Source organism: Meles meles, chromosome 4, assembly GCF_922984935.1.
Source record: "Meles meles chromosome 4, mMelMel3.1 paternal haplotype, whole genome shotgun sequence".
NCBI classification, from domain to species: Eukaryota; Metazoa; Chordata; class Mammalia; order Carnivora; family Mustelidae; genus Meles; species Meles meles.
Window position 1 is genome coordinate 163,050,961 of NC_060069.1, and position 13,323 is coordinate 163,064,283.

At 47.4% G+C, this 13,323-nt stretch overlaps 2 protein-coding genes across 3 annotated transcripts in view; both read right to left on the reverse strand.

The window, feature by feature from the left end:
- Positions 1 to 13,323, reverse strand: part of TSPEAR (thrombospondin type laminin G domain and EAR repeats) — a 67,946-nt gene that overhangs the window by 29,099 nt on the left and 25,524 nt on the right. The window lies entirely within an intron of this gene.
- On the reverse strand, positions 1,102 to 2,166 carry LOC123939657 (keratin-associated protein 10-12-like). Of its 2 annotated transcripts, XM_046001428.1 has the most exons (2): positions 1,920 to 2,166; positions 1,102 to 1,655 (listed from the first exon to the last, which is right to left on the reverse strand). In XM_046001428.1, the coding sequence occupies exons 1-2, from the start codon at positions 2,164 to 2,166 to the stop codon at positions 1,102 to 1,104; spliced, it is 801 nt and encodes a 266-aa protein (XP_045857384.1). The 2 variants fall into 2 exon arrangements, with proteins under 2 accessions (XP_045857384.1, XP_045857385.1); XM_046001429.1 differs by having other exon boundaries at positions 1,102 to 2,166.

Genomic DNA, 13,323 nt, shown 5'->3' on the forward strand with positions numbered 1-13,323 from the left:
CAGGAGCCACGGCCGCAGGGGAGGGGCAGACGGAGCACGGGGGGCTTTCAGGGTAGAGAGACCCACTGTGACGGGGTCTCTTCTCACCGCTCTGACCCCAAGCCCAGCCCCTGGCTGCCTGGGCCTCCTTCCATCTCCCAGGCCATCTGGGACGCTCGGGTGCCTAGCGTGCCACTGGGTTCCCTCCGTCGTGGGGGCTGGACACATTCTCCCACGGGTGGGAAGGCCCCCTGGGACGTGCACCTTGCTCCTTCCCCTCCCCCCACACTTCTGGGATCCTCAGGCCAGGACCTGACAGCCTGACTTCACGGTCTTAGGGCTCTCAGTGGACCTGGGGGGGAAGGTATCCAGTCCCTGTTTCCCATCTTGACCGGAGCAGTGCCTCCCCCACACACCACCTTTCTGCTAAACGGGTGTCACCCGCGGGAGGCCCCCAGGGGGACCCCGGGCCCATAGGGGCTGTGCTGCTGCAGCCCGCAGGCCGGCTCGTTGGGGGCCGGTTTGCCCAGCTGGGGCCTGGGTGGAAACGGGCCAGGGGCTGAGAACCCCCAGACCACGACCCGTGTGCAGGCAGCCAGCTTCGGGAAGCCCAGGGCACGCAGGGTCCAGCAGCCCTGACCTTCCTGGGCCAGGGCGTGCCTCCCACCCCGGGGCCCTGCCCTGCGGGATTTCTCAGTCCCCCATTCCGAGAAATATTCCCGGATGGAGGAGACCAATGTCTGGTCAGACCCCTGGACCCCCCCGCCCCCATGACGGTCGGATGAAAGGAAGCAGGTGCGCTGGTGAGAGTTTATTGGGGTGTCTGAGCAGGCGCTGAGAGGTCGGCAGGTGAGGCCGGGGGACCCGAGCCGAGAAACTGGGAGGGAAGGACGGGGACCCAGCAGCGGTGGAGGCCCCTCCTGGGAGCAGGAGCCCTGGGGAGCAGCGGGGTCAGCGTTCTGGGGAGCTTTTAGGTCAAGGTCAGGTCAGCAGAGTGGACGCATGGAAGACCTGGGTGTGGGCAGCCACCGAGCACAGGTCAGGACCAGACTGAGGGGGGCTGGGAGGACCACCATCACCGGGTGGGTCCTAGCCCAGCAGGCCCCGCGGGAGACGGCACCGTCAGCAGCAGGACTTCTGGGCCGAGGCGGGCACGCAGCAGGCCTGGCGGGAGCCCACGGGGCGGCAGAGCAGGGACACGCAGGAGGCCCGGCGGCAGCAGCTGGGCTGGCAGGAGGAGGCGGGGGCACAGCAGGGGGAGACGGGCACGCAGCAGGCAGACCTGCACACGGGGCGGCAGAGCAGGGACACGCAGGAGGACGGTCTGCAGCAGGACGAGGAGCAGGGGCTGGGCTGGCAGCAGGAGGAGGCTGAGCAGGGGGAGGGCCCAGAGCAGACAGGGGTGCAGCAGACGGGCTTGCAGCAGACAGGGGTGCAGCAGGCGGGCTTGCAGCAGACAGACACACAGCAGTCTTCCTGGCAGGGGGAGGAGCTGCAGCAGGAGGGCTGGCAGCTAGACTGCTGGCAGCATGAGGACCCTGTGCAGGGGGAGGCCTGGCAGCAGACAGGGGTGCAGCAGGCGGGCTTGCAGCAGACAGACACACAGCAGTCTTCCTGGCAGGGGGAGGAGCTGCAGCAGGAGGGCTGGCAGCTAGACTGCTGGCAGCATGAGGAGCCTGCACAGGGGGAGGCCTGGCAGCAGACAGGGGTGCAGCAGACGGGCCTGTACATGGGGCGGCAGAGCAGGGACATGCAGGAGGACGGTCTGCAGTAGGACGAGGAGCAGGGGCTGGGCTGGCCGCAGGAGGAGGGCCCAGAGCAGACAGGGGTGCAGCAGACAGGGGTGCAGCAGACGGGCTTGCAGCAGACAGGGGTGCAGCAGACGGGCTGGCAGCAGACAGACACACAGCAGTCTTCCTGGCAGGGGGAGGAGCTGCAGCAGGAGGGCTGGCAGGAGCTGGTGCAGGCTGACTGGCAGGGGCTGGACCCGCAGCTCGCAGGGGTGCAGATGAGGGTCAGGCAGGAGGGGGCACAGCAGGGGGGGGCGCAGCAGGGGGGCTCGCAGCAGCTCTCTGGGCAGTCGTCCACCTGCCAGGAGTCAGGGCAGGCGTTATAGGAGCCGGGCAGGCAGACGCGGCTGCCGTAGCTGCGGTCGCTGGAGCAGACGGACAGGGTGGACGCGGCCATGGCGGGGGTGGTGGGGCTGGAGGAGGCTGTGAGTGTGAGTGTGTGTGAGTGTGAGTGCGTGACTGTGGGAGGTGCTCAGGCTGCTGACTTTTATACCCACCGTGATGTGTATGTTGTCCCAACCGTAGGCTTAGCGAAGCCTTCCCTTCCTTGTTGGTGCTTAGTGTTGTGATGTGTTCCTGGTGCTGGTTCCCTGTGAGGCTGCTGGCCTGTGAGGCTCCTGAGTGGAGTTCAAGCCTATCCTGACCTGTGTTTGTCCCCAGAGGAAAGACAGTAGAAATGCTTTGATGCTTTTGTAGAGACCAAAGAAATCAGGTGGTTTCCTTAAAATGACCCCTTAAAATGACAAGGGGTTGCCCTTCTACCCCAAGGGAAGAGATGAGGATGGGGCGCCCTAGAGTTTGGGCTTTGAGCAAAGGGAGAGACGCTCAGCTGGGCTGGCTGTGGGGCAGGGGCACTTTGTGGGTTGGTGCTGCTGGCTGTAGCGGGTGTTGATGGGGCATGTGTCTCCCAGGAGTGAGCCCTGAGGCAGGTATGAGGAAAGTGCCCTGGGGACAGAGATGGGCTCCCAGAAGGTGCCACGATAAAGGATGCAGGCTAGCACAGTAGGAAGGACCACGGCAGGCAGTGGGTTTGCTTCACTGCTTCATGCCCCAGTACTGAGACCTGAGTACTGCGGTGGGTACACAGCTTCTGGCATGGCCCTCACGTCCTCATGGACACTTGGTCACTCTCTCCTGCCAAGTCTCTGAAGGCGCAAGGGCAGGACCCTTGGTGATGCTCTGAGCTGCGGGGCTCCATCCAGGGCTTGTTGGGGGTCAGTGGGCTGCAGGGTTGAAAGTGTCCCTGACCTCTGAGGGGTGGGGCTGGCGGCTGTCCCTGGGGCCACAGGATAATCAGTCCTCAGTGGAGCCATGTTATTCTCTCAAAGACATAATGCGTTTAAACCTTCCACATCTGTCTAAAAACTATAATGCATAGATCTGGAGAGCACAATGAACTCCAAATAAGATACACACAAAAGACCGACAAGAGTGCTCAAGGGAAAAAAAAAAAGTCAATCAAGAATCCTCCATCTGGGGCGCCTGGGTGGCTCAGTGGGTTAAGGCCTCTGCCTTTGGCTCGGGTCATGATCCCAGGGTTCCGGGATCGAGCCCCTCATCGGGCTCTCCGCTCGGCGGGGAGCCTGCTTCCTCCTCTCTCTCTGCCTGCCTCTCTGCCTACTTGTCATTCATCTCTCTGTCAGATGAATGGATAGAATCTTTTAAAAAAAAAAAAAGAATCCTCCATCCAACAAAGCTATGTTTACAAATGAGCCCGAATACAATCCCAGATAAAAAAACACTGAGGGAATTTGATGCTGGCAGTCCCACCTTATAAGACACACTGTGGGGAGTCCCTTGGGTTGGGAACTCTGACCTGCTGGGGGACTCGGAGCCCGCCAGTCAAGGTGGTGACCGATTACAACAGACGGGTGGCCCCGAGCTTTCCTCCTTTACTGAGTGTCCTGTGGTTTGCTTCTCCGACTAAAGCAGCTGCCTGCAGCAGGACGCCCAGACTGCATTGCGGGGTCTGGGGTGTGAGGAGACGAATTCAACAACAACAAAGGAGGCAGGTGGGAGCAAAGCTGCAGTGGGTGGAGGAAATGACCGCAGATGGCACCTTGGACCCACAGGGAAATGTCAAGGGAACAAGAGATGATGAAAAGGCTAGGAGAACCAAAGCTGTAAATACAACCCTTGCTTTCCTGTCTTCTCCCAGCTTCTTAGGAGTCGTAAAAGCATATTACGTAATAATTATACCAATATATCGAGAGGTTTTTAACATTGGCAGGCGGAGTGTATGTAACAGCAAGACCACGAAGGGACAAGAAGGGACGGAGCACTGTATGAAAAGGAGCCTGTGTTTACATCACTGGAATTGACTTAGTGTGAGTCGGAAGCTGAATCTGCCACGTTAAAGTAAATATATGGACGCCCCAGAGCAAAACTAGGAAAAACTAACAAAACAAAACAAAACAAACAAACAAAAAAAAACAGTGAAAAATCATTAAAGAAATAAAAACGCTGCATGCAAAAATATCTGCGAAGCACAAAAGAGCACACCAAAGAAGGACGAGAGGAACACACACATAACAGACGCGAGACACAGAGGAGGCAAGACAGAGACGTGGCTGGCAAGATCCAGCCACAGCCCATTCGCACCACTAATGGCGACATGTTACGGAACATCACTGCACGTGCTGGGTTAGCAAATATTGACCATCACTCCTAGGGGCTCTAGAGGTAGCTTCCTGTGGGCCTGGTCCCATTTTCGTCAACTGATCGATGTGTGTGCCTGGGAAAAACGCAGTGTCGTCCTTCACGCACGTGTAATGCTTCTGACACCGGGTGTGTGGGTTTTTCCCATGGACCAGCTCTCTAACACCTTCTGGGAGTCCTCAGTTCAGTTCCGTTCTGACAGTGGTGCAGAACCCCAGGTTAAGAGCCCAGACTCATGAGACCACCCGCACTTCTGAGGCCAACAGTAGAGGCCCAGTGACCCACAACCTGTGACTTGGCTACAAGGCAGAGGTTTCTATGACCTCCTCCGTGGGTTCAACACGTTGCTAGAGGAGCTCACAAAACCCTGGAAAAGAACTGACTTCCTACTGCTGACTTATTGCAAGGAATATTTTTAGGATAGAGACAAACAGCCACATGGAAGGATAGCGAGGGCGAGGTCTGCAGGGGTCCTGAGTAAAGGAGCTTCTCTCCCGGTGGAACTGGACTGTGCCAACCTCCTGGCACGTGGACACATTCAGCAAACTGGAAGTTTTCAGAGTTCCCTGCATTTGGGATTTCTATGGAGGTTTCATCATGCACACATGGTTGATTATTAACTCAATTTCTAGTTCCTCTCCTCTTTCCTGACGTTGGGGATGGGGCTGAAAGCACCAAGCTTCTAATCTAAGCTTGGTCTTTCTGGTGACTAGACCCATCCTGAGGCCAATTAAGAATCACTTCATTATAACAGAAATTGTTTCAACCACCCAAGAAATTCTAAGGGATTTAGGAGCTCAGTGTCAGAAACTGGAGTCAAAGACCAAAGGACAGCCAGAATGAGGGACAGAGACATTTATATTTTATTACACACATATATGTTGATATACATTATCATTTCACAAGGAATATTTATTATTTGTTGCTGGCCCTAACACTGAAGTCACTCCCAATAGCAATATAGCTCACCCCTGAATGAAGCTTATCTAACACAAGCATTTTCCCTGTGAGGCACATCACAGCCTTCTTGCACTTAGGAGGCCATTTCAAATCGTGACGTCACCAATAAGAAGCACAAGAGCCTGGAGAACGTGGCTTAAATAGACGCCCAGGATACTTGTTTGCAGCATGAACTGAAGCAAGAGGTGGAGTTGTTTGACCTCAGCTGGAAACATGCATGTGGGGACACCCAATATTTTGCTGACCTGTGCATGTCCAGGAATGACTGTGAAGGCACCATGAGTACTGACTTTGAGGTTACAAATCCATGTTAGTGAGTAGGTGAAGTTGCAATTGCAAAAATCCGTGAATAATGAGGATCAACTATTATCAATAAGAACATTATATGTGAATTAACTCATACAATCAAAGGGAAGATTGTTAGGATCAAATTGAGATTAAACCATACACTCATTACAGGAACACATTTACGAGTAAAAGATACAGCTAGATTGAAAGCAAAAGGACAGGAAAAGATATATCATGGAAACAGCATCCGTAAGAAAATATTCATGGTTTACTAACATCAGATAAAGTGGACGTAAAACGAAAATTGTTACTGGACACAAAGACATTTTTAATGATAAAAAGGTCAATCCATGGAGAATATATAAGAATTGTAAACATATATGCAAACAACAACAACACTGAAATACACAAAGCAAAAGCTGACAGACATAAAGGAAAAAAAAAGAATATTAGTTCAAGACCTCACTATCCCAACTTCAACAATGGATAGAACAACTGCAGAGAAGATCCACAAGGACACAAAGAACAGCGCGATAAACCGGCAAGACCGAACAGATCTGCCAGACACCTCGGCCAACAACAGCAGAATATCCTTCTTCAGAAATGCACACGGCACACCCTCTAGGATAGGACATAGGCTGTGCCATCACACAAACCCCAATACATTAAAATGGGTGGAACACAGTGGAGTGAAATTAGAATTTAGTAACAGGAAACAGATTGGGGGGATTCATAAGTTAAACAGTGCACTCCTTAATAACTATAAGGTCGAAGAAGAATCAAAAGGGAGATCATAAGATACTTTTAAATGAAAGTAAAGAACAAAATACCAGAACTTACAGGAGGCAGTTAAAACACTTCTTAGAGATTTATCGCTAATAAGTACATATATTAAGAAAGGTTTATCGCTAATAAGTACATATATTAAGAAAGGAGAAACGTCTCAAATAAATAACCTGAACTTCCACTTTAAGACACAGCAGACAAGCAGAAGGAAGGAAATAATAAGAGTTGGGCATAAATAAGTGAAATAGAGAATAGAAAAATAATAAAGAAAAATCAATAAAACAGTCTCTTTGAAAAGATGGCAAAATTGACACCACTTTAGCTACACTGATCATAAAAAAGAGAAGAAGAGAAGGAGAAAGCTCAAATGATGAGAATCAGAAACAAAGGGGTCACGGCGGTCAGCCTTACAGAAATAAAAAGAATTACAGAGAATTACTATGAACAAGTGTATGCCGATAACTAACATAAATTAGGTAAAATGAATAAATACTTAGGAACAAGATAACTGTAAAACTCGTGCTCTGAAAGCCATACAACATCATTTTTATTTCGTTAAAGAAAATCTAACTCCGTGGGAAAACATCCCTGTTCCAGGATGAGAAGAGCTGACGCTGTGAGTATGGCAGTATTCCCCCACTTATGTATTTATGTAATCCCTATCAGAATCCAAGCTGACTTCTTAGTACAAGTTGACAAACTGATGATAAAATTCATATGGAATTACCAGGAATGCAGAATAAGCCAAAGCAATCTTGAATAAGAACAAATTTGGAAGACTCACATTTCCCAATTTCAAAATTTACTACAAAGCTATAGTCATCGAGATGATGCGGTACTGGCATAAGGATAGACAGTATTGGTATTTATTCATTTATCAGTGCAATACAATTGAGAATCAAGAAATAAACCCATACCTCTATAGTCAATTGATTTCAAAAAGGGATTAGGGCCACTCAAATGGAAAGTATAGTGTCTCTTCAACAAAAGGTGCTGGGACCACTAGACATGAACATGCAAAAGAAGGCAGTGGACCCCTCTCAACATGTACAAAAATGAACTCACATGGACCAAACACCAAAATAAAATCACTAAAGCTATAATACTCTTAGAAGTGAACACTGGGGTAGATTTTCACGACCTCAGATTTGGCAATGGATTCTAAGATATGACACTAGAAGTGGAAGCAAGAAAAGAAAAAAAAAAAGATAATCTGACTTCATCAAAACTAAAAGGTTTTCTGCTTCAAAGGACACTGCCAAAATGAAAAGACAACCTACAGAATGGGAGAAAAATATTTGCAAATCACCTACGTGATAAGGGACTTCTATTTAAAATACACAGAAAATTTATAACTCCACAATAAAAAAGGAAATAATCCAATTAAAGCTGGGCAAAGAACTTGAATAGATATTTCTCCAAGAAGGTAGACAAACAGCCAAGACACAGGAAAAAACACACAACATCGCTATTCATCAGGGACTGCAAATCAAGGCCCCAGTGAGATGCCACTTGTTGCCCATGTAGACGGCTAGCATAAAAAAAATCAGGTCATACCAAGTGTTGACAAGATGTGGAGAAACTGCAAGATGGAGCAGCATAGGGGATCATCTGGGTGCCTGAGTCAGCTAAGTGTCCGACTCTTGATTTCAGCTCAGGTCATGCTCGCAGGGTTGTGAGATTGAGCCTCGTGTTGGGCTCTGTGCTGGGCACGGAGCCTGCTTAAGATTCCCTCTCCCTTTCTCTCTGCCCCCTGCTTAAAAAAGGAGCTAATCCTACAGTTACCATACAACCCAGCAATTCCAAACCTAAGTATATACCCAAGGGAATTAAAAAATATATGTCCATACCAAATCGTGTACATGAATATTTATAGCAGCACTATTCACTGTACCCAAAGGGTAGAAATGACCCAAACATCCATCAGCCGACAAATGGATGAACAAATTGTGGTTTGTCCATACAGTCGAACATTATTTAGCCATGGAAAGGAGTGAAGTGCTGATGAGCACTTTCACACAGATGAAGCCTGAAGACACATTACACAAAAGAAACCAGGAGCAAGACCATATATTTGTGAGTGCATTCCATTTATATTAAATGTCCAGAGTAGGCAAACAAATAGGACAGAAAGTAAACTAGTTGTTCCTGGTAGGAGTGTGGTAGCTTAAGGGTGCAGGGCTTTAGCCCAAAGTGATGGCAATTGCAAACTCCCCATGATGAGGGCTGCACAGAAGCTGGATACACCAAACATCACTTAATTGCACACTTCAAATAGGGAATTGTGTGGTATGTTCATTGCAGCTTAACAAAGCTCTTAGAAAATCACTGAGTGCTGCCTACAAGAGATCCACTGTAGACATAAAAACACCTGCAGAAAATGAAGGGATGGAGAAACATCCATCATGCAAATGGACGTCAAAAGAAAGTGGAGTAGCAATACTTAGGTGGGACAAGATAGGCTTTAAAACAAAGACTCAACAAGAGATGAAGAAGGACACTATGTCGTAAGAAAGGGGATGATCCATCAAGAAGATCCAGCAACTGTAAATATCTATCCCCCTAAATTGGGAGCCTCCCAATATAAACAACAATTAATAATAAACATAGGAGAGACCAGTCAAGATGGCAGAGGAGTAGGAGACTGAGAGGACATCAGGTCGAAGGAGTCCAGCAAGATAGTTATCAAACCATTCCAAACACCTGCAAACCCAAAAGGAGATCGAAGAGAAGAAGAGCAGCAATTCCAGGAACAGAAAAGCGGCCACTCTCTGAAAGGTAGGACCTGCGGGGAAGTGAATCTGAAGTGACGGGAAGATAGACTGCAGGGGGAGTGGCCGGCTCCTGGCAAGTGGTACAGCAGCAGAGCAAGAAATCCGAACTTTTAGAATCCTGCTCTACTGAAGGACATCACTTGAGAGGCTAAGTGGGGTAGCCCTCACAGAGACAGTGTGGTCTCAGGTCCCACAGATTCACCGAAGGATCGGGGGTGTCTGAGTGTAGCAGAGCCTGCAGGTATCAGCAGGGAAGCCAGCTACAAAGATGGAACCAAGGAGTGAGCTTTCAGCTCGGGGTAACCTTAAACCGGGATCTGCGGCATAGTCAGTCCAATGCTCTTTGAGCAGGGATCCCACAAGTGGCAGATCCAGGGAGATCCACTTTCCTCTGCCAGAAGAGGAGCACAGCAGTGATCTGCTTGGATTGGAAACTCCAAACGGGGCCATGCACCAGAGACAGAAAGGCTTGGTCACAGGTGGGTGAGCTTGGAGCGTGGCAGGAGACCAGGAACATGGGAGGGACTGACTGCTTTTCTCCAAGGGCGCACTGAGGAGTGGGGCTCCGAGCTCTTAGCTCCTCCTGGCTGGAGATTGGGAGGCCACCATATTCATTCCCGCCTTCCAGAGCTCTACAGAAAGTGCTCAGGGAACAAAAGCTCCCCAGCGGGAACCCAAGCAGATTACTCAGCCAGCCCCTGGCAAGGGTGATGCAATTCTGCTTCGGGCAAAGATATTTGAGAATCACTGCAACAGGCCCTTCCCTCAGAAGATCAACAAGAACTTCCAGCCAAGACCAAGCTCACTGATCAAGAAGCATAGCAGAATTCCAGAACTAGCAGAAAGCAAAGCATGGAATTCATGGCTTTCTCCCCATGATTCTTTAGTCTTGCAAAGTTAATTAACTTTAAAAAAAATTTTTTTTATAAACATATAATGTATTTTTATACCCAGGAATACTGGTCTGTGAATCGCCAGGTTTACACACTTCACAGCACTCACCATAGCACATACCCTCCCCAATGTCCATAACCCCACTCCCCATCTCCCAACCCCACCTCCCCCCAGCAACCCCCAGTTAGCTTTGTGAGATTAAGAGTCACTTATGGTTTGTCTCCCTCCCAATCCCATCTAGTTTCATTTATTCTTCTCCTATCCCCCTAATGGATGGAGATGTTGGATCTCCATGTCCTCATATCAGGGAGATCATATGATAGTTGTCTTTCTCCGATTGACTTATTTCACTAAGCATGATTCCCTCTAGTTCCATCCATGTCGTCGCAAGTGGCAAGATTTCATTTCTTTTGATGGCTGCATAGTATTCCATTGTGTATATACACCACACCCTCTTTATCCATTCATCTGTTGATGGACATCTAGGTTCTTTCCATAGTTTGGCGATTGTGGACATTGCTGCTATAAACATTCGGGTTTATATGTGCCCCTTCGGATCGCTACGTTTCTATCTGTAGGGTAAATACCTAGTAGTGCAATTGCTGGGTCATAGGGTAGTTCTATTTTCAACATTTTGAAGAACCTCCATGCTGTTTTCCAGAGTGGTTGCACCAGCTTGCATTCCCACCAACAGTGTAGGAGGGTTCCCCTTTCTCCGCATCCTCACCAGCATCTCTCATTTCCTGACTTGTTAATTTTCGCCATTCTGACTGGTGTGAGGTGATATCTCATTGTGGTTTTGATTTGTATTTCCCTAATGCCGAGTGATGTGGAGCATGTTTTCATGTGTCTGTTGGCCACCTGGAGGTCTTCTTTGCAGAAATGTCTGTTCATGTCCTCTGCCCATTTCTTGATTGGATTGTTTGTTCTTTGGGTGTTGAGTTTGCTAAGTTCCTTATAGATTTTGGACACTAGCCCTTTATCTGATATGTCGTTTGCAAATATCTTCTCCCATTCTGTCAGTTGTCTTTTGGTTTTGTTAACTGTTTCCTTTGCTGTACAAAAGCTTTTGATCTTGATGAAATCCCAATAGTTCATTTTTGCTCTTGCTTCCCTTGCCTTTGGCGATGTTCCTAGGAAGATGTTGCTGCGGCTGAGGTCGAAGAGGTTGCTGCCTGTGTTCTCCTCAAGGATGTTGATGGATTCCTTTCTCACATTGAGGTCCTTCATCCATTTTGTGTCCATTTTCGTGTGTGGTGTAACGAAGTGGACCAATTTCATTTTTCTGTATGTGGCTGTCCAATTTTCCCAGCACCATTTATTAAAGAGACTGTCTTTTTTCCATTGGATGTTCTTTCCTGCTTTGTCGAAGATTAGTTGACCATAGAGTTGAGGGTGGATTTCTGGGCTCTCTATTCTGTTCCACTGATCTATGTGTCTGTTTTTGTGCCAGTACCATGCTGTCTAGATGATGACAGCTTTGTAATAGAGTTGAAGTCCGGAATTGTGATACCACCAACTTTGGCTTTCATTTTCAATATTCCATTGGCTATTCAAAGTCTTCTCTGGTTCCATATAAATTTTAGGATTATTTGTTCCATTTCTTTGAAAAAAATGGATGGTATTTTGATAGGGATTGCATTAAATGTGTAGATTGCTTTAGGTAGCATAGACATTTTCACAATATTTATTCTTCCAATCCAGGAGCATGGAACATTTTCCCATTTCTTTGTGTCTCCCTCAATTTCTTTCCTGAGTACTTTATAGTTTTCTGCATATAGATTCTTAGCCTCTTTGGTTAGGTTTATTCCTAGGTATCTTATAGTTTTGGGTACAATTGTAAATGGGATTGACTCCTTAATTTCTCTGTCTTCTGTCTTGTTGTTGGTGTACAGAAATGCAACTGATTTCTGTGCATTGATTTTATATCCTGACACTTTACTGAATTCCTGTACAAGTTCTAGCAGTTTTGGAGTAGAGTCTTTTGGGTTTTCCACATAGAGTATCATATCATCTGCAAAGAGTGATAGTTTGACTTCTTTGCTGACTTGGAGGCCTTTAATTTCCTTTTGTTGTCTGATTGCTGAGGCTAACACTTCTAGTGCTATGTTGAACAGCAGTGGTGATAATGGACATCCCTGCCGTGTTCCTGACCTTAGCGGAAAAGCTTTCAGTTTTTCTCCATTGAAAATGATATTTGTGGTGGGTTTTGCATAGATGACTATTTCAATCTCCTTACTGGTTATGGGCCTGTTCAGGTTTTTCTTTCTTCTGGGTTCAGTTGTGGTAGTTTATATGTCTCTAGGAATGCATCCATTTCTCCCAGATTGTCAAATTTGTTGGCGTGGAGTTGCTCATAGTATGTTCTTATAATTGTCTGTATTTCTTTGGTGTTAGTTGTGATCTCTCCTCTTTCATTCATGATTTTATTTTTTTGGGTCCTTTCTCTTTTCTTTTTGATATTCTGGCCAGGGGTTTATCAATCTTATTGATTCTTTCAAAGAACCAGCTCCTACTTTCATTGATTTTTTCTATTGTTTTTTTCATTTCTATTTCATTGATTTCTTTTTTTTTTTTTTCAGACCACCTTGCTTAAGAATGCTTGGATCAACCAGGAGATCAAAGACGAACTTAAACAATTCATGGAAACCAATGAGAATGAAGACACCTCGGTCCAAAACCTATGGGATACAGCAAAGGCGGTTCTAAGGGGGAAATACATAGCCATCCAAGCCTCCCTCAAAAACATTGAAAAATCCAGAATACACCAGCTGTCTCTACACCTTAAAGAACTGGAGAATCAACAACAAATCAAACCAACTCCACATGCAAGAAGGGAAATAATCAAGATTAGAGCAGAGATCAATGAGGTAGAAACGAGAGATACAGTAGAACGTATCAATGAAACTAGAAGCTGGTTTTTTGAAAGAATCAATAAGATCGATAAACCATTGGCCACACTAATCCAAAAGAAAAGAGAGAAAGCCCAAATTAATAAAATTATGAATGAAAAGGGAGAGATCACAACTAACACCAAGGAAATAGAAACAATCATCAGAAATTATTACCAACAGTTATATGCCAATAAGCTAAGCAACCTAGAAGAAATGGATGCATTCCTGGAAAGTTACAAACTCCCAAAATTGAACCAGGAAGAAATTGACAACCTGAATAGACCGATATCTAGTAATGAG